This window comes from Vombatus ursinus, unplaced genomic scaffold (assembly GCF_900497805.2).
Source record: "Vombatus ursinus unplaced genomic scaffold, bare-nosed wombat genome assembly UNPS02014894.1, whole genome shotgun sequence".
Taxonomy (NCBI): Eukaryota; Metazoa; Chordata; class Mammalia; order Diprotodontia; family Vombatidae; genus Vombatus; species Vombatus ursinus.
In genome coordinates this window covers 156,809-181,507 of record NW_020954672.1, presented here as the reverse complement: position 1 = coordinate 181,507, position 24,699 = coordinate 156,809, and the positions used below count along the sequence as shown (strand labels likewise).

At 37.5% G+C, this 24,699-nt stretch overlaps 2 protein-coding genes and 1 pseudogene across 2 annotated transcripts; all 3 read right to left on the bottom strand.

Annotated features, from left to right (window-relative positions):
• Positions 1 to 921: 921 nt before the first annotated feature.
• Positions 922 to 4,089, bottom strand: LOC114028830 (olfactory receptor 11H6-like). The gene is made up of 2 exons (XM_027843160.1): positions 4,072 to 4,089; positions 922 to 1,866 (listed from the first exon to the last, which is right to left on the bottom strand). Exons 1-2 carry the CDS (start codon positions 4,087 to 4,089, stop codon positions 922 to 924), a joined length of 963 nt encoding a protein of 320 aa, XP_027698961.1.
• Positions 4,090 to 10,064: 5,975 nt separating this feature from the next.
• LOC114028731 lies at positions 10,065 to 12,348 on the bottom strand (annotated as a pseudogene).
• A 4,672-nt stretch (positions 12,349 to 17,020) lies between these two features.
• On the bottom strand, positions 17,021 to 22,812 carry LOC114028730 (olfactory receptor 11H4-like). Its single transcript, XM_027843007.1, has 2 exons — positions 21,856 to 22,812; positions 17,021 to 17,062 (listed from the first exon to the last, which is right to left on the bottom strand). The coding sequence occupies exons 1-2, from the start codon at positions 22,810 to 22,812 to the stop codon at positions 17,021 to 17,023; spliced, it is 999 nt and encodes a 332-aa protein (XP_027698808.1).
• Between the last annotated feature and the right edge of the window lie 1,887 nt (positions 22,813 to 24,699).

Sequence of the window (24,699 nt, the reverse complement as noted above, 5' to 3'; positions counted from 1 at the left end):
CCTTCCTTCCTTCCTTCCTTCCTTCCTTCCTTCCTTCCTTCCTTCCTGTTTTTCTTTCTCTCGTTCAACAGTGATACCATAAGATGCATCATGGTGTAGTGGATAGCAAGCCACTTTTTTAGCATTTAATTTTTTTCCTCAATTACATGTAAACAAAAGTTTTTACCATTTTTTCAAAAGTTTGAGTTCGGTATTTTCTCTCTCTCTCTCTCTCTCTCTCTCCTCCTTGGAAAAGCAACCAAATTTTATATACATTATAGATATGCAATCATGCAAACATTTCCATAATAGGTATGTTAGAAAATAAAATACAGACCAAAAAATGCAAGAATAAGAAATAAAGTAAAAAGGTATATTTTAATCTCTTTTCAGATTCCATCAGTTCTTTCTCTGGAGATGAATAGCATTTTTAATCTTAAGTTTTTTTTAGAATTGTCTTGAATCATTGTATTCCGGAGAATAGCTAAGTCATTCACAGTTGATCATTGTACAATATTGCCATTACTTTGCTTTGTTCTCTTCATTCTGCTCATTTCACTTTGCATCAGTTCGTGTAAGCGTTTCCAGATTTTCCTGAAGGTATCTTCCTTATCATTTCTTATAGCACAATAGAATTCCATCCTAACCATGTATCACAACTTATTCAGTCATTCCCCAATTTATGGGCATCTCCTCAATTTCCAATTCTTTGCCACCACAAAAAGGCTGCTATAATTTTTTTGTTCTTGCAGGTCCTTTTCACTTTTTAAAATCTCTATTGGGATTTTATGGAAACATGAGATAAAAAAGTCACACAGGATGAAAAGGCATGGGTGGGTTGTCATTTGTGGTGGTAGGGGAATTATGAGTTCTTAGATCATTCAAAGTATTGAAGCAGAGCCAGAGAGTAGTATAATAGTCATCTTACCTTTCAAATAATTCTCATGAACTCTGGCTAATTTTCAATCCTCCTAGTACTTTCCTCAGGGCATTTTTCATGTCCTTGTTGCGTAGACTATAGATTAGGGGGTTTAAGAGGGGAGTTACTACTGAGTACATCAATGTGACAATCTTCTGCATTCCAGCTGGATTCCCAGATGTTGGGCTTACATACATCACCATGAGGGTGCCATAGAAAAGAGACACAACCACCAGATGGGATCCACATGTGGAGAAGGCTTTATGCCGGCCAGCCCTAGAGGGAACATGTAACACAGCTCTGAGGACTAGGGTATAGGACCCAAGGATGGAGAGGAAGGGTCCAAAGATAATCATGGAGTTGAAAGTATAGCAGATGAGTTTAATGACAGGAGCAGGGACACAGATGAGTGAAAATAATGGGCCTGGGTCACAGACAAAGTGATCAATGATGTTAGGGCCACAGAAAGGCAGCTGAGATATCAGAACAATGGGAACTGGATAACAAAGGAATCCACTCACCCAACAGGCAGATATCAGGGTGACACAAAACCTCCCTGTCATGATGGTGGGATAATGTAGTGGTCGACAGATGGCTAGGTACCGATCATATGCCATGACTGATAGGAAGAAACACTCAGTAGTCCCCAGGGAGAAAAAGAAGTAGAACTGGAAGAAGCAGCCAGAGAAGGAGATGGTCTTGGTCTCAGATAGAAAGTTGGCCAACATGTTGGGAATAGTGGAAGAAACGTACCATATTTCAAGGAAAGCAAAGTTCCCCAAGAGGATGTACATGGGTGTGTGGAGCTGCTTGTCGCATTTTACTGCACAGACAATGGCTCCATTCCCCAACAAAGTCAGGATATATACCACTAAGATTAAGAAAAAGAAGAGATTCTGCATTTTCTGGTGACCAGAAAAACCCAGGAGGACAAACTCAGTCACAGTGTATGTGATTGACCCGTTAGGCTCCAAAACTGTGGAAAAGACACACAAAATGACATAAACTGTCTTGTTTCCAAGTAAGCATCCTAAGAAGAAAGTTTAAATTTCAGGGAGAAGCACACTGGTCCACTCTGAAACTAGACGTCCTGTCGTTATCTCCTATGGGACATACCCAAGTAGAGGGAGTAACATCAGAATTAAACAGGTTTCTGCTTAATCTGAAGGTAAATAGGTATCACAGATTTACTCCTGAATTATGCCAGTTGTGCCTGGAACCTGGGAGAACACATATAATACAGTCTTGGCAATCTTTCCATAGGGGTGGGTGCACCAGCAGAACACATTTAGTGTCCACATAGAAGAACATATGCACAGGAACCTAAGACCACCAGAGTCCACAGAATCATAGATTTATAGCTAGAAGGGACCTTTGAAGTCATCTAGTGCAATGCTGTCATTTTCAGCTAAGGAAACTGAGGCACGGGGTGGGGGTCTAAGTGACTTGTCTAAGGATAGGTGGGTAACAAGAAGCATAGCCAGTATTCAAATCCAGGCCTTCTGACCCCAAATCCAGCACTCTTTCCATGGTCATGCTGCCTCAAGAGTCTTCACTATCTCTTTATTTTGCATGGAAATAATCTATACTCACATATTGGTAGAGGCTAGTCTCAGTAACACTAGTCCTTTTATTACTGTTTCTGCTGCTTAAATACCCTGGCTGAATGAAGCTTCAGTGCAGCAGGAAATACTTGTGCCCTCATCTAGTGAAACAGTTTCACCTGCTCACTTCCTCAGAGGACTTGCTACAGTGACTACTATACTGCGGTAGCATTAGTTTGAAACAAAGTCTATTTCATTCTGTAATGACCCATGTTTCTCTAAATCTTAATGAGATTTGTTCTTTAATGTGCATATCTCTCATAAATGGGTAAAATATGTCCAATTTCCTCTTAGTTTGAAGCATGGCAGATCTTGAAGTTGACATCATAGTGACTTTTGTTTTCCTCTATATTTGTAGCCAGTGTAATCTATATTAACATATAGTGTTATCCTTCCACTAGCACCATCTTTGAATGTGAAGGAAGAACACAAATGTTATCACTTTCAGATGAAACCTATACATGATATTTTGTTTAATTAAAAATTTTTTTTTTGGTGAGGCAATTGGGATTAAGTGACTTGCCCAAGGTCACACAGCTAGTATGTGTTAAGTGTTTGGTCTGAGGCTGGATTTGAACTCAGGTCCTCCGGACTTCAGGGCCGGTGCTCTATCCACTGCACCACCTAGCTGCCCCTATGATATTTTGTTAAAACTAGAAATAACTATGCTTCAATTCCCATTTCAACCATTAAAACTAATCACATATCTTTTTGTTGTTCTTGTTAAAACTAATTCACTCCTATTTTGTTGTTTGTCCTTCATTTTCGAAGAAAACCAATGACATCGTGGGGTGATGTTTTGCCTTGAGTGTAAATTGGATTTAAGTGTGGCAGAGTTGTACAAAATCATGAGCTTCATTCTCTCTTCCAGAGTTTTTGAAGTCCAGTGGCAGGACAAAAAGTTAAGATGAACAGCTATGGCCCACAATGCAATGGATGACCATGGTGTGTTTGTTGCTTGACCAACCCTTAGTGCTCCACAGTGCCTGTTTCAGCCTCCTTCATAGCCGTTGGAATGAAATGTTCTCATTCTATCCATTCTGCTAGAGAAAGTCTTCACATGCTTGGGGTAGACATCCCCTTAACTCACTGACAGGTTTGAACTCTGTCAGTTACCCTTGACCTGGTTTAGCCCACCTTATGAGATGGTTATTGGAGCGTGGCTCTGTGCATGCTAGTTTCTTGGAGCTGCAAGTGAGAGTTGGGTGAAGGTGGACACCCTGAAAAGGGCTTGACAAACTCTTACACTTAAGGTGCTAATCCTCCCTGAATACCCCATCTACCCCGCTCTCTTTTTACTTGAATAATGAAACAAGAGAAATTAGATTTTTTTGATAAGCCCAAATAAGTAGGTCACATTTATCTATGCTTGAAACATGAACACTCCAGTGTCTACATGAATATACTCAACATTCATTTATCAAACATTTACTGAGCACCTACAGTCTGCTCAGCACTCTAGCATTGCAGAAGATATATAGATTAGCAAAGACTCGGTCCCTGCCTTCATGAAGGTTATAAAAATAGAAATGACCATATCTGTAAGGATGAGGAGTATAGTATAAAAACATCTGAAAACATTTTCATTAAATAATGCGAAGAAAAAAATCAGAATCCATGGAACAAAGTACATACTAACAACAAACATCTAAAATGACAGGTGTACGGTAATGTATCACAAAATTACAAATTTGAGAGTTGAAAGGGACCTCAGTATCCACCTACTATAACCCATGCTGTTGTTTTTATTATTTGTCCTTTGTTCTCAAACCATGACATAGGCATTAAAAAAATCTACACTCTAACCTACCCAGCAAGTAATCAAACGAATTCTGTTTGAAGACCTCCAAGGAGGAACGAAAAATTGTTTGAATCTTAAGGGGAATGGCTGATACATTATTTCAGACATTTTATATATTGACATTAATTTATTCTAATGTAATCATGAAAGCAAGTTTAGTTGTTTTTGATATTTAACATTATTTACAACAAAGCTATAAAACATATCGACTAATCTCACATTAAACCTGGGGTAGAATAACATTGGTTTGGAAAACATGCTCACTTACCAAGATTCATCCTTTTGTCCTCCATATGGTCTATAGAGAGGAAGGGTTGTACTATTCTGTACTTGTTCCAATCTGGAGTAAACACAGAAGAATAATATTTTCAAGACAAGAGTATAGTTTTGAAACCATGTTAAATATTAGACTTTTTTTAATGAAAAGAGTACATGGTTCAGTTGATATAATTTTCATGGCAGTGGAAAATTTTTTCCAATAGATTTAATTCAAATCTTTGTAACATATGGAGGAGATACTATTTTTAAGCAGGCTGTGGAGTTATGTGTGTGGTGACTGATGAAGACCATTAATGGGCTAATAGATCATTTCCAGGTAGAGAAAGAGACCGTTTCTTTTCTTCTTTTTTTTTTTCTTCAGCAATTGGGGTTAAGTGACTTGCCCAGGGTCACACAGCTAGTAAGTGTCAAGTGTTTGGTCTGAGGCTAGATTTGAACTCAGGTCCTCTTGACTTCAGGGCCAATGCTCTATCCACTGTGCCACCTAGCTGCCCCTGAAAGAAACCTTTTCTAGAAGTGTTTTAGCATAAAAGTATGCACACAATATATTGGGGCACCCTGCCTCCTCTCCTAGTGAATGGTCAAAAATCTTCCCCCGTACCCTTCAACAGAAGTCTTGTGTGGTGAAAACAATGTTATTACTTACAACAATCACAGGATTATCATCCTTGCAACCAGGAAAAGAAACTGAGCCTTCCGTCCCCAAAACCACAGCTTGTAAGTCTGAATATCTTGTCCTCTGACCTAGTTATTATGATCAAATCACAAAAAAATTAGAGTTAGAAAGGACCTTAGATAACTGAACTAAATGAAACAGTAATAATCTCAACCCTAAAACTTAACCCTATGTGAATTTTATTAGCAAGCAAATTTTATTGTATCTGGCCCACTTATGGTGAAGGTACAAATAAGCAGAAGGGACTAGAAACAGTGAGCCTAAGAAATTCATCTTCTGGATTCTGGTAGTTTGTAGTAACCATTGAAAGGTTCCAACCCTTCCCATGTCCTTGACTGGAATAGTTATATACTTAGAGAGATATACACTTTTTTTTAGACCCTTGAGAAAAAGACTTCTTTTACCTCTTAATTTAGTGGATCTCTACTGTGGGTAAGATTGATGGGAAATTTCTCTGGCCTCTCCAGATAAGCCTATTCACCACTGGAAAAGTTGAAATAAGAGCAGTAAGGAACTGAGATATTAAGAATGCTCTTGAAGAGGCATTAATGGTTACCATTTGTAAGTTATTATTTGATGAAATTTCTATAAGAGAAACATGTGTGCTTCTGCACCTACCTGTTGAATCCATGGAGGTGGATCTTTGGGATTCAATGCATAATTCAGACATTATCACCTAGCTGCTAGGAATGTCTCTCTTCCTCAGTTCTCATACACACTAAGAGCAGATTCACTGTCTTGAGTCCTCCTAGGGTATCTCCTTTCCTAGGCAGAGGAGAACCCCTGGATTCCTTTGTTTTTTTTTCTAGAAGAACAAAGAGTGAACAATTTTAACGAAGAAAAGACATCCTCATTGTACAACAGTACCACATACAAAAAGTAAACATTGTGCTGACTACAGTGCAAACCTTCTTCTGATAGCTTTGGTGTCCTTAATAATAATAGCTAACATTTATATGGTGCTTTAAGGCTTTCAGAGCACTTTACCAAGTTATCTCATTTTATCCTCACAACAACCATGGGAGCTAGGTGTTATTATTTAGAATAGCTGGTCACATTGCTAGTCAAAAGTTCAAAGCTAGATTTGAATTCAACAAGTTTCCAAGTCTAAAAATTCTATGTGCTGCACTACCAACTTGCTGGCTTACTTGGGTGAAACTATTAAAGGATCATAGATTTAGAATGGAAAGGGACATCAGAGGCCATGTAGTTCAAATCCTGTATTTTACAGATGAGGAACTGAGGCTCAGGGAAGTTAGATGACTTGTGCTGAGGTCATACAGGTGATAAGTGACAGAGCCAGGATTTGGGCAAGGAGGGAATCAGCTACAAGGAACTCTTTCTCAAGCATCCTAATATGGAAATCTTTTGGTGGAAGGAAGGTAAAAGGGGGGCATAGAACCTCAAAAGTTATTTGTATTTCATTTGACTTTTTCCATACCTGGCAATTCTGGGAACCTGTTCTTTTATAGTGATTTGAACTGTGTATATCGGATCCAATTTATGTTTCCTATCAGCAATTATTGTTAATTCTCAAGTTCTTAAGATCCATAGTTCCCCTATTTCTGTTACTTCATGCCATGCTCCTTCACAATATTTTGTCTAGGTTTCCCTTTGGGGTCTGACTAATGAGATACCAGGATCAAAGTAAATATCTGGGAAATCTCAGGAGCTCTTTCCTCTGTGTAAGGATAATTTTTCACTGAGGACATGCCTCCTTTGTGAAGGGAAATGAGTATGTGATCTTCATTTGTGACAGGTACCTTTCTGCTCTTCCTTCCTAGTAATAGGCTGACCTTACATAACTGCTATCATTCAGGTGATATTTTTGATTTGATTTTCCCCCTACAATATAATAGCTACCAGCCATATAGTTTATTTCATTCAATTTTAACTTTGGTGAATAATTGTCCTTCCCAATTAGTAGTGGAATAGTCATTAGAGTGCTTGACCCAGAGCCAAAAAGATATATTTTTGAATCCTGCCACTGATGTTTAGCTTGATATATGACTATGGTAAAGTCCCTTAAATCAGTCTTTAAGCACTCACTAAGTGTTTACCACATGCTGAGAATAATGGGGATCTAGGCAATGGGAATCCGTTATCAGAGGATGCAGCTCTGCCTGATGCCAAAGGACATGGTGGGATTTGCTGAACCTACCTCTAGAACTGCAAGATAATGTGTAATGGAAAGGCCCTTTTTAGGAGAGTTGGTAAGGACTAAAGAAAAAATATATATAGTCTTCCATCTTGTTGGTCACATGATTCTGGATGTTGATTTGATTATTGTTCCAAGAGCTGGAGATGGAAATTGATGGGTTATGGGCAGCAGCATTGCAAGAGTGTGGTTGGAGAGCATCAGGCAGTCTAGTGGGTCTGAATTGGTGTAGTTATGGAGAACTCTCACTAATCAGGAGCAAGCAAAGCCCTAGGACAGGAACTAGGTAGCTGGCAAGATAGTATGGCATGAAGATAGCTGGAGAATATCTGTAGTCCCCAGTCTCTCCAAGAAAAGGAGGGATACACATTTCCTCATCTATACTCCAGGTCTGAGTTCGATCATGTTGTAAATTACAGTGATCGTTTTTTTTAATTTTAATGCTTTTTAGTTTCCATTATTGTAGCCATTGTCCTGCATCTTACTAAAACCTTATAAAATGCACTCATTAAATATTGAAGAAGAAGAAGGCCTTCAATATGTAGCATGGATTCATTATGGAAGATACATGGTTTGATATGGATAAGAATTACAGAGAATGAGAGGACATGAGTAGGTTACAATATCTATCATTGGAGGGAGTTAGTGGTTACAGATCCATCGGAGAAAGAGGTCATTTCCTGGTTCCCAGAACAGATAAGAGATATCTTTTGTCTTTTGCTATCTCAAGACAGATGACATGACAGGTCTAAAGTGAAGATTTTGGACCAGGAAATGGAAGACCTAATACAGGGAGACATTGGCTGTTGCTTACATTTAGTGAATACAAGAATAAGAATGAAAAAGCAGATCAGCTGTTAAGAAAGAGAGATGCAGGGTACAACACTAAAGTCTCCAGTGCCAGATGGATGGAATGGAACCACATTGAAGAACCCCACATCTGGAATACATTTCTTTTTCACTTCTGCCTTTTGGTAGTCATAACTTCCTTTAAGACACAATTCAGGTGCCACCTTGTATACAATAGCCTTCCTTATCCGCCAGGGTACTAATGTTCTCTCCCTCTTGAAATTATATTATTTTATTTATAACATGTATTTATTATTTTGTATTTGTTCCTCCAGATGAATATAAGCCCAGTGAAGCCAAAGACAATTACAATTTTTTTTGTATGCACATGATAGGCATTTAATAAACATTTTTTTAATTGAATTGAATTGGAATTTAACCGGGTCACTAGTAACGTTGAACAGCACAGGGAGAAATGTCATATCCTCGGTGTACTTCACAAGAGTCTTCTTTCTGAATTTTCTTTGAGACTTTGTGACTATATTTTGGTGCTGGTTATTCAAACATTTCTGAATCCACCTAATTAGACTCATATCTCATAATTTTGTCCAGAAGGGTACACTGAAAGACAATGTCAAATGCTTTATAGAGATCCAGGCATTCTAAGGCTAAACCATTTTTCTGTACCAGAATAGAAATCTCAGTAAATATTAGTTTTCACCCCACGAAACCCCCCATTCCTAGCCCCTCATATCTTAACAAGCTAAGGACAGAACAAAGGAATATTATGTGCTATTTGTTTGCTCCTAATATTAGAACTCATGGGATAGGGATGGGACTGGTCCTGTGATTTTATTAGGATAAAGAATGTTTCCTGATGGAATTCCTTCTACCAATGCAGATTGGCACCTGCTTTTGAATTTACAGTCTTAGAAACTTGCTTGGGACAGAGAGTTTAAGTAACTTGCCCAGGGTCACATGGCTAGTATGAGTCAGAGGCAAGGGTCAAACTTAAGTCTTTCTGGTTCAAATGATGACTCTTTGTGTACTATGCTCTGCTGTATCCCATTAGAACCTGTAGCTCTGGCATATGAGTGAAACTTGCAATTTGTCCCTGGAATGAAGATTAAAAAAACCACTAAGCTGTAAGTAACAAAATATAGTTTCATATAACTCTCTTTTTGTTCTTCATTGTATTCTGAAATATTCAGGTTGCTTGATGATTGTTATATTTATAATCAAAAATAAAATTTATAATAACAAAAATTCTTGAAAAAACAAGAATCAAGGGATTTATCTATCTAGTAGTTCTTGATCTATTGGCCCTTAGCTATATTCATTTTTCATTTGATTATTTAAGCTTCTAAAATCATACCTTCTTGTGAATAGCTCAATGAATGGGTTATATGAACATGTTCTGTCTTCAACAGCCACTATTAAAATAGAATGGGACAGGCCAAAAATAGAGAATAAGTTACACCATGTTGACACCTCTTAGATCATTTATGTTTATAAGGTAATACTTCTACCTGATGCTTAATGCTATTGAGCTGAGGTTTAGCTAGAGCAGGATAGGCAAGGCATCAAGAGATGAAGGCTATTCCTGAGAAGATGCTCTCTATGAGCTCCCTGAAGTGTGAGCTTCAGGACTAGTAGGTGAAAAAGGTACCTTTCTCAATGGCCCTTTGGATTTCCATCTTGACCCATGGCAGGCATTTAATGGTGTTGCTTGTCATTCAAGCCTGGAATCATATGTAAAAGTCATATATGTGATTTTGCTTCTTCTGAAGCTATCCCCATGACTTTTCATAAGGCTGTATTTATGTCCTTATTTTGGGGGCTATAGTTTAAGAATGGAATTACTGTTGATAGGTCAAGGTTATGATCTTCTGCACTTCACCAAAATTCTCAGATGTTAGGCTTACATGAATCATCATAAAGTCCCAAAGAAGAGCCAGACCTTGGCCAGATGAGATCCACATGTGGAGAAGGCCTTACACTGGCAGGCCATTGAAGGGACTTGTAGCATAGCTCTTACTAGCAGGATGTGAGAGCCAAGGATGTATAATATAGTGAGGAAGAAAAGGAGGGAACTCAAGACATAGAACGGAATGTCAGTGGCAGGACCGGGGCACAGAAGAAGGCCAGCAGTGTGTCCATGTCACAAATAAAGTGATCAATGATATTGGAACCACAAAATGACAACTGAGAGAGCTGGAGAGTGGACACAGGATAGCCAAGAAAGCCAACTGCTCAGCAGACAGACATCAAAGTGTAACAGTGCCTCAAGGTCATGATGGTAGGGGAGTGCAGTGAGTGGCAAATGGCAAGGTAAGAATCATAAACTATGATACACAGGAAATAGGCTTTAGCTCCAGAAAGGGTCGAGAAATAGAACTGGAGTAATTTGCTAGTAGAAGAGCTAGTTTTGGTCTTTGAGAGGAAGTTTTCCAACATGCTGGGAGCAGTGGAGGAGATATACCGCATCTTCAGAAACACAAAGTTCCCCAGTAGAATGTATTGGGGTGTGAAAGCTCTTGTTTCACCTCACTGCACAGATGATGGCCCCGTTCCTCAACATGATCAGTATATAGATGATAAAGAACATTAAAAAAAGTAAGATTTGCATCTCTCACCAACTAGGGAAACCCAAGAAGACAAATTCAGTCAGTTTGTGCTCCTGACTTGTGCATTGGTCCCTGAGCTACAGAAAAGACATAAAGACACATATCAATTGCCCTGCGTCTTTGGTATTTCTAGGGCAAGGATTTTTTAAAAATTAATTTTTTTTAAAATCCATGCAATAAAACAAGCATTTCCACAATATAGTGGAACAAAAAAAGATGATTGCATATGAAACTGCAAATCCACCATATAAAACTTGCTATTCTTTCCAAGTATACAACAAAGTTATAATGTAAATTTCCTTCCCCCCTATTTTTTCTTCCCTCCCCACTCCTGCCCTAGAGATGGCTGCCATTAGACACAAATACGTTATATATGAAAAATCATTCTATGCATACTTTTATTTTTCATTTCTTTAAAAAATGGAACGATGACTTAGTTCTTTTAAAATTATCAGGGATTTTAATGATGCCTTTGTAGGATTTGCAGAGTAAACATTTTGTTCATATAGAAATCAATTTGTAATTATCCTGTCTTCTTCTTAGCCCATAACATTTCAATTTTTTTTTCTGGACCAGTAAGCTGAAGTCTGAACTTTCTGGTGCCATCCGAAAGACTTTAAGCTGACATTATCTTTTGCTTACCAGGATACCAAAGGCCCCATTCCCCGTAAGGAAAAGAATACAAGGTTTCCTTTGCTCTTTTTAACATTTACCAATAACAGCATGCCAACCTGTCAGGTTAAATACTTGAGGATTGCTGTTTAAGAGGAACTTTCAGTGAGTGTAGTGTGGTCTAGTAATATATACTTTAAAAGCTTACAAAGTTTACCATAGTTTAATTATGGTACCGTGTCTGAAGTGGAATATTTCCTTTCTAGGTTTCATTATGCTTAGCATTGTATGGTCTGGGCCTTGACACTAAATAGGTCTAGTTCCATGGGCCATGGAAATAGCTGGCCCAAGTTGTTTCGTGCAGCCATTTGAGAACTTTTTCTGTAGTCTTTCCTCTAGGAGTATGGGCTTTAGGCAAGGTAAATTTCTGATTAACCCCGTTGCTTGGTCTTGGAAAAGCCTGTTATGCCTTTTCCCCAACTCTCAGTGAGACATTAATCTTCCTACTCAGGTCCTCAAAGCTTTCCCACCATATTAAACTTCTCAGTAATCTTGGTGCCACTGGATCTCAGCAGGAATTGGTCCACCAAAGGATAATGCTAGGCTGATCTTCAATAATAAGTAAGGAAGATCAAGATAAACAGCTACTGATGTTATGATAGTTGAAAGAGTATATGATGTATTGAATAACAGGTTTTTTTTTTCCCCTGAAGAGGCTCTTTTGAGGCAAATGTCTCATATCACAGAATTTCAGAGCTGGAAGGGACCACAAAAGCCATGGAATCTACTCTAATGCATGTGTGAACAAGAATCCTTGTCACAATGTATGTGGCAAATGGTCATCCAGACTTGGCTTGAAGATCTGCAGCAATCGGAATACCTTCTTCCTCCTGAGGTTGTCCATTCCACTTATGGGCAACTTTGATAGGAAATTCCTAATGAATCTCAAACCCTTGTTTGCCTCTTAGGGACTTCCACCCATGCTGCTTGTTCTGCTGTATGTAAGCAGAATAAGTCTTATCCCTGTTACCTGTGATAGTCTTTCAAATATTTTTCTTCTTCTGGCTAAACACCCTTGATTTCTTTAACCAGTTATTGGCAGAATCTTTAATCATAGGGCATTATCTTGTGGTCCTTCACTACCATGGTCATTATTCTTTCTCTGAGTGCTCTGCAGATTATCCAATGTTCTTTCTGATATGTAGCACCAAGAAGTAAACATGCTACTTCAGAAATGATCTGCCTAGGGTAGGGTATCACTTTCAGACTATCATTCTTGCACACTATGTCCCTCTTCATGTAGTCTTATAAGGCAAGAGCTGTTTTTGGCTATCATGCTATTAAGTTATTTGGAGTCCACTAAAACACTCAGAAGCAGCTAGGTGGCATAGTGGATAGAACACTGGGCTTGGAATCAGGAAGACTCATCTTCCTGCATTCAAATCTGGCCTCAGATACTTACTAGTTGTGTGATTCTGGGTAAATCACTCAACCCTGTTTGCTTGAGTTCCTCATCTGCAAAATGAGCTGGATAAGAAAATGGCCAACCTCTCTAGTATCTTTACCAAGAAAACCCCAAATTAGGTCATGAAGAGAGGACAAGAGGGGATAACAACAACAAATAGCAATCAGATCATTTGTGGGTGGAATATTTATGTAGCATTTTCTTTTTTCCTTACAACTTCTATCCTCTCCTTTCCATTTCCACCACCACCATAGTAGTTCAGGCCTTTATTACCTCATACTTGGAATACTATAATTTCTTCTTAATTTGTCTTTTTGCCTCTAGTCTCTCCCAGCAACAATCAGTCCTACAGAGGCTGTGTGACCCTATTCCCCAAAGCTCTTTAATACCCAAAGATCTGTTACCTTTTTTGAATAAAATACAAATGACTTGATGATCTCCAAGGTCCTTTCCAGTTCTTGTATGCTATGCTTCTACATTCCTTACCCTTGTTGCTATTCAAAGCCCAATCTACTTTTCTGGATAATACATTAACTGGCAAACCTAAGGCGAAAGGAAAGTCCTCAGAATATAATTTTGAGGCTTTAGCAGAGCCTGAACCAGAGCTACTGAAAGATAACTACCTAAAATATTAACTGTGTCCAGATCAGCACGTTTTGATTGAAAGATCACAGATTCAGGAAACAGTTATGGAAATCCACAGAATAATCCCACTGGACACCTCCCCTTAAGGGAAGGCAGTCATGCTTGCAGGATATGCCAGAAGAGAAAAACCTTTAGGGACACAAAGCACCAGAAATGTGTTGCTTCACCCAAATTCAAGCCTGAGCTCCTTCCCTCTATCCCCTTGTATTTGCTTGCTATGCATCTTCAATACTGTGAGGACCAGTTAAAAATATATCTGCAATTGGTCAATTATGGCTAGGTACTGAAATTTTTTGCCTAATCACAGCCTATAGCCTAGCAGAGATGCCAGGACATTCTTCTGATCCTGAAGCTATCCTAGCTAGGCTTCTTTCTTTATTTTTAAATTTTATTCATTTTATTCTAAACTTATGAAATAAAACAAACATTTCTATAAGACAGTAGAATAGAAAAAAGATGCTTGTATATGAAACTGCAGATCTATTATATACAACTTACTATTCCTTTTAAATATATAATAATGTTATCAAGTAATTTTCTATATTTTTTTCTCTTCCTCCCATCCCCCAATTGCTATCATTAGAGACAAATATGTGTATATATATATAATATATATAATATCTTATACATATTTTTATTTATCAGTTCTTTATCTGGATGCAGATAATGTCTTGCTTCATAGGTCTTTTGTAGTTAATTTGGGTATTTATAATAGTTAAATGACTTAGTCATTCAAAAGTGTTCTTTTTTATTAATTTATTTTGATTTATCAACAATCACTTCCACATGCTTTTGAGCTTAAAATTTTCCTCCCCCTTCCTCCCCACCACCCTCCCCAAGATGGTATACAGTCTGATATAGGCTGTATATATACATTCCTATTAAACATATTTTCACATTAGTGATGTTGTAAGTAAAAATTAGAACCAATAGGAGGAACCACCAGAAAGAGGAAACAAAACTCAACAGAAGAGAAAAAAGTAGCAAATAGTATGCTTCAATCTGCATTCAAATTCCATAGTTCTTTCTTTGGATGTGGATAGCATTTTCCATCACAAGGCCTTTGGAGATGTCTTAGATCCTTGTATTGCTGGGAAGGGTTAAATTTATTAATATTAGTCATCGCACAACGTGGCTGTTATTGTGTACAACATTCTCTTGGTTCTGCTCACTTCACTCAGCATCAGCCTATACAAGTCTTTCCAGGTTTTTCTGAAGTCAGTTTGTTCATCATTTCTTATAGCAGAATTGTATTCCATTACATTCATATACTACAACTTGCTATTCTCCAATTGATGGCCATCCTCTCAATTTCCAATTCTTTGCCACAAAGGTGTTCTTAAAATAATATTGCTGTTACTTTATGCAATATTCTCTTGGTTCTGCTCATTTTGTTTTGTTATTTCATGCAATTCTATCCATATTTTTCTAAAGTCATTAAGCTCATTATTTCTTACAGCACAGTAATATAGGTATTTGTTTACATGTAGCTTAGGTGGGTTATCTTTTCATTTTTCTAGAACCAGTTTTATCTACTATTATTCTTTTATATGTAACTTATTCTACAGTTGAATTGATTACTACCTTTCCTTAAATATGATGTATATTTTTTTCCATCTTGGTGCCCTAAGTCTTGCTGCTTCCTTCCCTTCATATAGTCTTTCCTTCCCAATTTTACTGGTGAAGTTCTATTCTTTTTCATCATTTTATACAGTAATATAAAATGTAGCTTTCCAACTGTGTACTCAGAGTTAGGCATGTTCTTTCCACATACCCATATAGCACATGATTTCTCATAGGAAGGGTTGCCTAGATTCTCTTTCTCATAATTTAGAGGATTTAGGAATAGTTTAATTTGGGTTGAAGGCAAGAGGAGACATAGAATCCTTGCAGAGGTAGCGAGTTGGTATGCAGAAGCAAATGGATGAAGTATAAGATCATTACTTGAAACCATAAAATAGAACAGAAAGTCATAATGGCAGATATGTTATTGAAACACAAAGGTGAAGGCATAATAGAATTCTGCATAGCTTATTAAGGTTATTGCATATAGACACAATCCCTTAGTGGTAAATTCAGTACAATAAATTTCCATATGTCAAGTTTCACTCTCATGGGACATAACTTATGAGTTCATGCAGGAAAAATAAAGTTAAGGATAACTCATGGACTTAGGGAATGAAAAGAAATATCAACAATTTCTTGTTGAACCTCAATGTCAGGAGAAGTTGTATTGAGAATGCCAATTTCTAATTGGAGAAAAACCCCACTCTAACAGAGGAAAGAAGAGAGAAGAGAGTAAGCATTTATATAACACCTACTCTATTCCAGTCTCTGTTAAACATTTTGCAAATGTTATCTTGTTTGATCACAGAGCGTATTATTATGTGGATTAATATGTATTGTGAATTGTTGTTCCCTAAAACATAAAATTATATTCCTCAAAGCATGCCAGCATAAAAAAGGGGATGCACTGTAGGTATGAATCAATTAAATTTTTCTGAGCAAGAATTGTGTGATGTATAAGTATGGAAAGAGAAGATAGTTTATCCACTATCATCTTCCCATCAAATATTCATGGAGAAAGGTGAGAAGAGAAGCTTTGAATTCGGACTTCCCCATTCAAACTTCATATTCTCTCATCTGGAATCTAAGCCCAGGAGTCTTTGTTCTGTAAGTCTTTCCTCTGATCTCTGGTTCACATTTAATTGTTACCCAACATCTTAAAAGCTCTATAACAACAGTAGCACTAAACCTGGACCTTTCCTTTTTTTTAATAGCTCTGGCAGAGTACAGAGTAGATTGTACATGAACAGAGTATTCTGGATTAGTTAGTGCATAGAGGAAAGCAGAACAATAATGATCACCATCTGTTATGCTATCTTTAGGTGGAGGTTGGTATTTCCAGCCTGAATTGAAGAAGGAGCCTCAGGGAAACCTGAATCACCTTCCTGGATCACTTTCCTTACTAGTTGAGTAGATATTTCTATTTAGCAGTTAATAGCTAGCAACTTTTGGGGTCTGATCCCTGACAAAGGGGCTTTGAAAGGGATGGGGAGATGGCAAAGGGAGTTAAGATTCCCATGGGACAGAATTTTTTTCAAATAAATGATTTGCCTGATGTCCCAGGTGTTTTTCCAAGCATCCCTGGTTTCTGCCTTAAGTATCCCTTCTACACTAGCATCTTCTCCCTCATTCATAGTAGATTGGCTTCTAGGTTTAGTGAGGTACAATGAAGTAAATCCATGTTCGGGGATATATCTAGATGGATCTCAGGAGAACACCCATTAGTTTAAAAAGGGAGGGAGAAGTCCACTGAGAAATTATTTTCTCTTTGTAATGAGTAAAAGTTTAATGATTCGTAATTCTTTTTACCCCCTGACAAAATATTTGCCTCACACACATCTTCCTTCTAATGATCTTTATCTGTAACAGAATCCTCTGCCTTGGCTTGTCTAATGCAACTTTATATCATTAAATTCAAGCTATAAACATTTTTTAAAATTTTCTTTCCTTTTTACTCTATTTCTGTGATTTTCTTCCTTTCTGCTAAACCATGATGAGCATATAATTTATTAAACACCTTTTCACATATATTGATATAAACCTAGTCTCTTCCATGGTCATTCCCCTAATTATATAGCTAGTATCTCCTAATACACACTCAATACTTCTATTCTCATTCTAGCTATTTCTTTCTCTCTTTTTTTGTTTTACTACTTTAAAAACTCATTTCTGCAGATCTTATTAGGAACAATGTACTTATTAGTACATTGAAAGGGAGGAAGAATGATTAGGTAGCAAATTTGTCTGGAAAAAATTCCATAGGTTTCAGAAGTTTGCAAAAACTCTGAAAGAATCAGAGCTGAGACTCAGCAGGAAAAGAAGGTAATAAGATCTTGGACAGCATTAAGAGAAGCAAAGCTTCCAGGAATAAAGAAGTGATATTCCACAGGCAGTAGCTACAATGTAGGGAGAAATGACACCCAAGGATTCACAGGTAACAAAATCTAAGAAAAAAGCCAGCAAAACAAAACAAAAAAACCCAAAACTGGCCTCATATTTTTATAAACAAGTTAAAATATGGGTAACACACCAAAAAGGTGAAATTGATATCATTACTTATAGGGGCAAGTTTCACCTCAGATATCACATGAGTCTTGGTGGGAACCATGAAAGAACTCAGCTATTAGAAAGGTATAACTTATTTAAATGGTCACAACATATGTAAAAGTGTTTAAGTGTGTGTGTGTGGGGGGTGGAAGTGAGAAAACTATCATTGTATTATTAAGATAACATTGAGGAAATCCAAGACCCAGAGGGGGAAGGCAAGCATGATGGAGAATATTTAGGTGAAAATCAATGCCAAAGGAAGAAACAGAGGTAATATTGTCATCAGTTTACCACAGACAACTCATAATTAGTTCAATATGGAAAACTAACCTTGTCTAGTAAGGACCTGTCAGACTTTGAGAAACCAGAAATAGTCATGCTCTAAGATGCTCTAGTCATTAGGGTTGTGAAAAGTCTTGAGATTATGTTTTATGATGATGAAGAAATTGAGGATGTTTCACCTGGAAAATAGACTAAACAGCTGTCTTCAAATACTTGGAAGGGCTCACATGTGAGCTCCTGGAATTTCAAGTGAAGTTTACTTTATTCTGAGTTGCTGGCGAGTTACATATTCAACTTGGAACCTATGCAATCCACATGATTCATAGTACAATAAAATGACTGGTTCATGTTTGATCCTCATATCATGGTTCTATGGCCTGTTGTTCCTTGTCTTTGTGTTCCCCAGTTGTTCTGATGACTCCCAAATGGCAGTGGCCCCTTTTCTCCAGGGGCCATGCAACATTAGCCATGGCCTTACTCCACATTCATGTGAGACTGGGTATTTCTCTCTAGTTTTGACAATTCCCATACATTTCTCCCTCTCTGGCCTATATAATCCTTCTCATGTTGAAGCAGTTGTGTAGGTGCCTTGGAAACAGCCCATTTATGAAAGGGGAGATATTTACCCAATTCTTTTGTCTTCCATGCCTCCTACATTACCAAAATATGGTGACAGAGCTGTTAACTCATATGTCTATTTTCTTATCTATATAAGCTTTGACAATATATTAAATATGTTTTCAAGGCAGCCTTGATGAAAATGAAATAACAATGAAGCATTTGAAAATGATTTATTTTTTCACAGAGATCACATTTTCACAGTCACAACATTGATGAAATGTGGAGAGAATACAGTGAATGGCGCTAAAGGTTTTTGCCACTATCATGAAGTATTTCTTTGCAGAGCTGAAATGGAAATAAGTAAGATCCCCTATGGATTGTGAGGTCTTCCAGAAGTTCTAATTTGTAAATAATATTGTGCTATTTGTGTCAAGGCCCAGAATACTGGAGATTCATGATCTCTCACAAAGAATTGAGTTAATAGTCCACAGATCATGTTATGCAGTTCAAAATCCACTCATTGATTTAGCCCGTCTCTATGTGTCTGTCTTTGTCTCTGTCTCTGTCTCTGTCTGTGTGTCTTGTATAAGCACTGTAGATGGACAATGATCTGGTCTGCAAATTGAATAGGAGAATGGGTTGTATTTCATGTGGACTATCATGTGGTGCTTTTAACAACCCCAAGCTTTTCCAACACAAATATCGTTTCTTTCAACACCAATAATTTTAAAGAGATGGTTACCATCTGTCTGGAAATGAGGGAACAATAGAATTTACAATGAATCACAATTGTATGTGACCTAAAGGACAACAGAGAGAGGCATGGTAAGTGTAAGTAGGATGAAGTATATTACCAATGATGAATTGCCTACATGAAGTGTCATAAAATACATCATCAAGAAAATATTCGGGGGCAGATAGATGGCGTAGTGGATAGAGCACTGGCCCTGGAGTCAGGAGGACTTGAGTTCAAATCCAGCCTCATGCACATGATACTCACTAGCTGTGTGACCCTGGGCAAGTGTCTTAACCCCATTGCCTAGTCAAAAAAAATATTTCATTGGAAAAGGAGGGCTCACCATTTAGTGAGAATAAAGGATAAGAGTGAGTTGCACTTAGTTTTTGAGCATGATGTTTAAATTTTTGTTTATTATTCTTAAAGAATTTAAGAATTTTTTGAAAACATAACTATGTGCTCTATCTGAATTACTTGTATTTTTAATCTTTTAAAAATTAATGCTTTACGACTTTTCTTTTTTCATCACAATCATTTCCAAAACCCCTATTCCCCACCAGTCCAATAAGTATTCATTTATTACAAAAAAGAAGAGATAAGTGTAACCTATTAACACAGTAACCATTTAACATTTTCCATTTTCCATAGTCCCCCACCTCTTCAAGGAAAGGAAAAAGGTACATTTCCTCATCTATTCTACAGGTCTGGTTTCATTTTTATTATAGTATGATTTTAGTTTATGCTACTGTGGTTACAGTACTGAGTACTTCATCTTACTGAAACCTTACAAAATGCACCCATTTGGAATTCAAAGCCAAAGAGGAAGGTCATCAGCATGTTCCATAGTTTGTTTATGGAAGATCTATTAGATGATATGGATAAGAATTGCATAGAATGAGAAGACTTGGAAAGTCTTCTCTATGTGTTGGTGGGATTTCTTATCCATAAAAATAAAAAATCAGTTCTTGGTTCTCAAAGCAGCTAAGGCATATCTTTTGTTTCCTAGGCTTAGTGTTGCTTACATTCTGTGAATCCAAGAATAAGAAAAGAGAACAGTTAGTTTGTTATCAGGGGTGTGCTGGTAAACATTTAACCAAAGACTCTCTAAAGACAATTTTATTTATGATACACTTTTAAATTGAATTTGCATGATTCACATTTTCTCCATCTCTTTCTAAAGTCTAGAAATCAACAAAACAATAAATCAATTCCTGAATTAATTTGTTGATTATCCAATGTGTAAATGCTTACGCTGAAAATTTAACCACTTCCAGCACACCTTGATGGTTACCCAGTGAAAAAGAGAGACTATGCATCCTACACCAAAATCTCTAGTGCCAGATGTACAGAGAGGGGCCACGAAGGCTCATTGCATAAGTAGTCTTTCACATCTGGGAAACACTACATCCTCATTTTTGCCTCCTGAAAGTTGTAGCTTCAAGGTGGAGTTCTAGTGCCCTTTCTGATACCCCCTCAGTTGTTAAGGCTTTCTCTCTCTTGAAATTACTTCATATAATTTTGTGGATTCTTTGTATTTAATTATCTGCTTACATGTTTGTGGCCTCAGTAATATGTAAGGTCCTTGATGGCAGGGACCATTTTGTTTTTAATTTGTTTTCACAGCTAGGTGGTGCAGTGGAAAGATCTCTGGGATTGAAGTTAGGAAGATTTATCTTCCTGAGTTCAAATCTGACCTCAGACACTTACTAGCTGTGTGACCCTGGGCAAGTCACTTAACCCTGTTTACTTCAGTTTGCTCATTTGTAAAATGAGCTGGAGAAGGAAATGGCAAACCACTCCATTATCTTTGAACTAAGCAAACCCCAAATGGGGTCACAAAAGAGTGGGACGCAACTGAACACTGTTTTTTGGATTCAGATGAATAGTATGTGTGTCATTGAGAATCATTTGAAAAAAAGCAAACCACTAAATTGTTGCCTAAAGTAATTCATGATTTCATAGACAATCTCTTTTTGTTCTTTGTACACTGAAATGTTCTCTTGTTGATAAAGAAATTTGTATTCACCAAGACAATTTATAATAATAGTTCTAAACAAATCAGGCAAAGGAGTCAATTTGTAGTTCTGTTAGACTAAAGCCTCAATTTATGTTTTTTTTTCCAGATAATTTTTAATTTTAGCTTCTAAAATCCTATTGCCTCAGTGAATGGCTTCAGTCACAAATAGAGTGAATGGATTATATAAAAATGTGTCTATTTCCAGCAGTCAATAGCAGAACAGAATAGGGCAATCCAAATAGCACAGAATTATCAAAACCATTTTGAAACCTATATGATCATCAGTGTTTTCAGGTAATGGTTTTATTTGATTCTTACTGTCAGCTGAAGTTCAGGTGAACCAGGGCAGTAAAGGCAAGGCATATGAAAATGAGGGATCTTTCTGAGAAGATGTCTTATCTTAGCTCTTAACCCTCAGGAATAGTAGGAGAAGAATATGCCTTTCTCAATGGTCTTTTATTCATCTTTATGTTTCTTCCATTGCTTTGCTGATGGCAAGCACTTGATCATTGTCTGTTGAATTGAATTGTCTGTCATTAGAGTATAGAACCACATGTAAAATTCATGTATGCAGCTTTGTTTATTCTGAAGCTATCCCCATGACTTTTCTCAGAGCAGTTTTCATTTCCTTATTTCTGAGACTATAGATCAGAGGGTTTAAGAATGGTGTCACCACTAAATAGAATAAGCTTATGATCTTTTGTACTTCACCTGAGTTTCCAGTTGTTGGGCTCACATACATGATCATAAGACTCCCAAAGAAGAGGCAGACTATGGCCAGATGGGATCCACATGTGGAGAAGGCCTTATGCCGGCCAGCGGCTGAAGGAACTTTTAGCACGGCTCTTAGTAGGAGGATGTAAGAGCCAAGGATGTAGAGTATGGGGATGAAGAGGATGAGGGAGCTTAGGATATAGAACAGAATTTCAGTGACTGGAGCAGGGGCACATGATAGAGCCATCAATGGATCTATGTCACAAATAATGTGGTCAATGATGTTGGGACCACAGAATGATAGCTGAGAGAGCTGGATAGTAGATAGAAAATAGCTTAAGAAGCCAAGCACCCAGCACACAGACATCAAGGTGCAACAGTGCTTTAGGGTCATGATGGCTGGGTAGTGTAGTGGGTGGCAGATGGCAAGATAACGATCATAAGCCATGATACACAGGAAATAGATTTCAGTTGTACCCAAGGAAGAGAAGAAATAGAACTGTAGGAAACAGCCAGCAAAAGAGATAGTTTTGGTTTCTGAGAGGAAGTTTTCTAACATGCTGGGCACAGTGGAGTTTATGTACCAGAACTCCAGAAAGGCAAAGTTCCCTAAGAGGATATACATGGGTGTGTGGAGCCTCTGGTCCCATCTCACTGCACACATGATGGCCCCATTCCCTACCATGGTCAGGATATAGACTATGAAGAAAAGAGAAAAGAGTAAGATTCGTGTCTCCCAATGACCAGAGAAACCCAAGAGGACAAATTCAGTCACAGTGTGTGCTCCTGATTTGTTCATTGAACTCCGAGCTGTGGAAAAGACAGAAAAGATCATCACATCAATGGATTGCATTTTAGACATTACTAGGAAAAGGATCTTAATGAGGGCTTTGTAGGATTTATAGAATAAATATCTTGTCATATGCAAATCAATGTATAATAATCCCATCTTCCTCTCAGTCCACCACCTCTCTATTTTTCCAACAAACTCAGGCCTCAGTTTTTCTGGTGCCCCATTCAAGGAAGAGGAGAAAAGAATAAGTGTTTATTAAGTGACTACTTTGTGGCAGGCCTGGACTAAGCATATCTCATTTGATCCTCAAATTCAGACCTCAAGTGGCCATCAGTTATTATTTAGCATGGTACCTAAGACTCAGGTGCTGCAGAGAAAAGACTTCAGGATTTCCTTTTCACTTGTCCAATAAAGTCATAGCAACTTCTCAGGTATTTAAGGAAGATTTATAGTTGAAGGGAAACTTTTAGTGAAGGTAGAGTTCAGTAACAGAAAGGTCAACAGCCCAGTTTTCAGAGTTTCATCTAGGTTAGTTGTGGTTTTTTGTATATACTGTGAAACATTTGCTTTCTTTCATTAGCTTAGTGGCAGCAACATTAAGGGCTCTTTTCTGAAATATCAGTAATAGTTTAACAGTATTTAGTCTGCAGTGGTTGGTCCAATCTGAATGGAAAGACAAAAATGAACCAATTCTTGACCTTAAGGACTTCATATTTTATCAAGATCTTTATTTAATTTCAAAACAATAGCTGAATTGTACCATAGCACTTTAAATATATCTCATTTGATATGCAAAATAGTGCTTAGAGTTGGGTGCCATAGATAATATTATCCTGAATTTGCAGATGAGTAAACTGAGACTCTGAATAGTAAATTTACTTGTCGCTATTACAGACCTAGTAATACTGGTGGCAGGATTTGAATTCTGGTCTTTACTCTGAATTCAGCATTCTTTCTAACAAGTCATGCTGCTTAATGTAGCTAATGCATATTGAAGATACTGCAAAACAATACATTTTCATTATAATAAAACATATCCTTACAATGTCTAGCCTTGGGTATTTACATTAGGAAATCTAACAGAGGCTTTTAATGCTAATAAATCAAAAGACAGTGATTTATAGTACACAGTGTATACATTTTCCATATCACTAAGCAGATATGAAACACAATGCTTAGCACAGTTTCCAGCTGATGATTAAATGTATCCTTTGCTGTGTCCTGATGGTTGAGAAACTGTATAATACTGTGCAGAAAAATTATTTCTGAAAAGTTGTCTGTGAAGTAAATGTCACCAAATCACAGAATCTCAGGGTTGGAAGAGACCACAGAGGCCATCTAATATGATCTAATCCAGAGGTGTCAAACACACAGCTCATGGGCTGCCTGAGTCTCACAACCCTGCTGAGTGTGGCAGGAACCAGATAAAATGTAACTGGGAAACATTGAACAGATAAAGAAAAATACAATAGAACATAGATAATGTTAATTTATGTCCCCTCCTCCCCCAGTCAATATGCAGCCACAGGGATCCTTCTGTATGATTTAGTGGCCCCATTTCTATTTGAATTTGACACCACTGCTCTAAACCACATGTGAACATGAATTCCCACCACAATGTACCACCCACAAGTGGTCATCCACACTTTGATTGAAGATGTGCAACAAGGGGTATCCTGTTTCCTCCTGAGACTGTCCAACCTACTTTATGGACAGCACCAATTCCTAATGAATGTCAAACTTAAGTCCCTTCTTAGGGACTTTACCTGTGCTTCTTATTCTACCCTCTGTGTCCAAATAGAATAAGTCTAGTCCCTTTTACCTGTGATAGTCCTTAAAATGCTTTTTTTCCCTTCTGGCTTAACATCCTTGGTTCCATTAAACAATCCTTGGCAAGATCTTTAACCATAGGGTATTATGTTGAGGTCC

Bases quoted from the DNA above. Each gene is read 5' to 3' on its own strand.
- LOC114028730 (XM_027843007.1), bottom strand. From the start codon at position 22,812: ATGATCTTTTCTGTCTTTTCCACAGCTCGGAGTTCAATGAACAAATCA. The intron at 17,063-21,855 runs GCTTCAGAATAA...TAAAAAGGAAAG, and splicing joins TGAGAAAAGTCATGGGGATA to AAAATTTTAAAAAATGTTTA.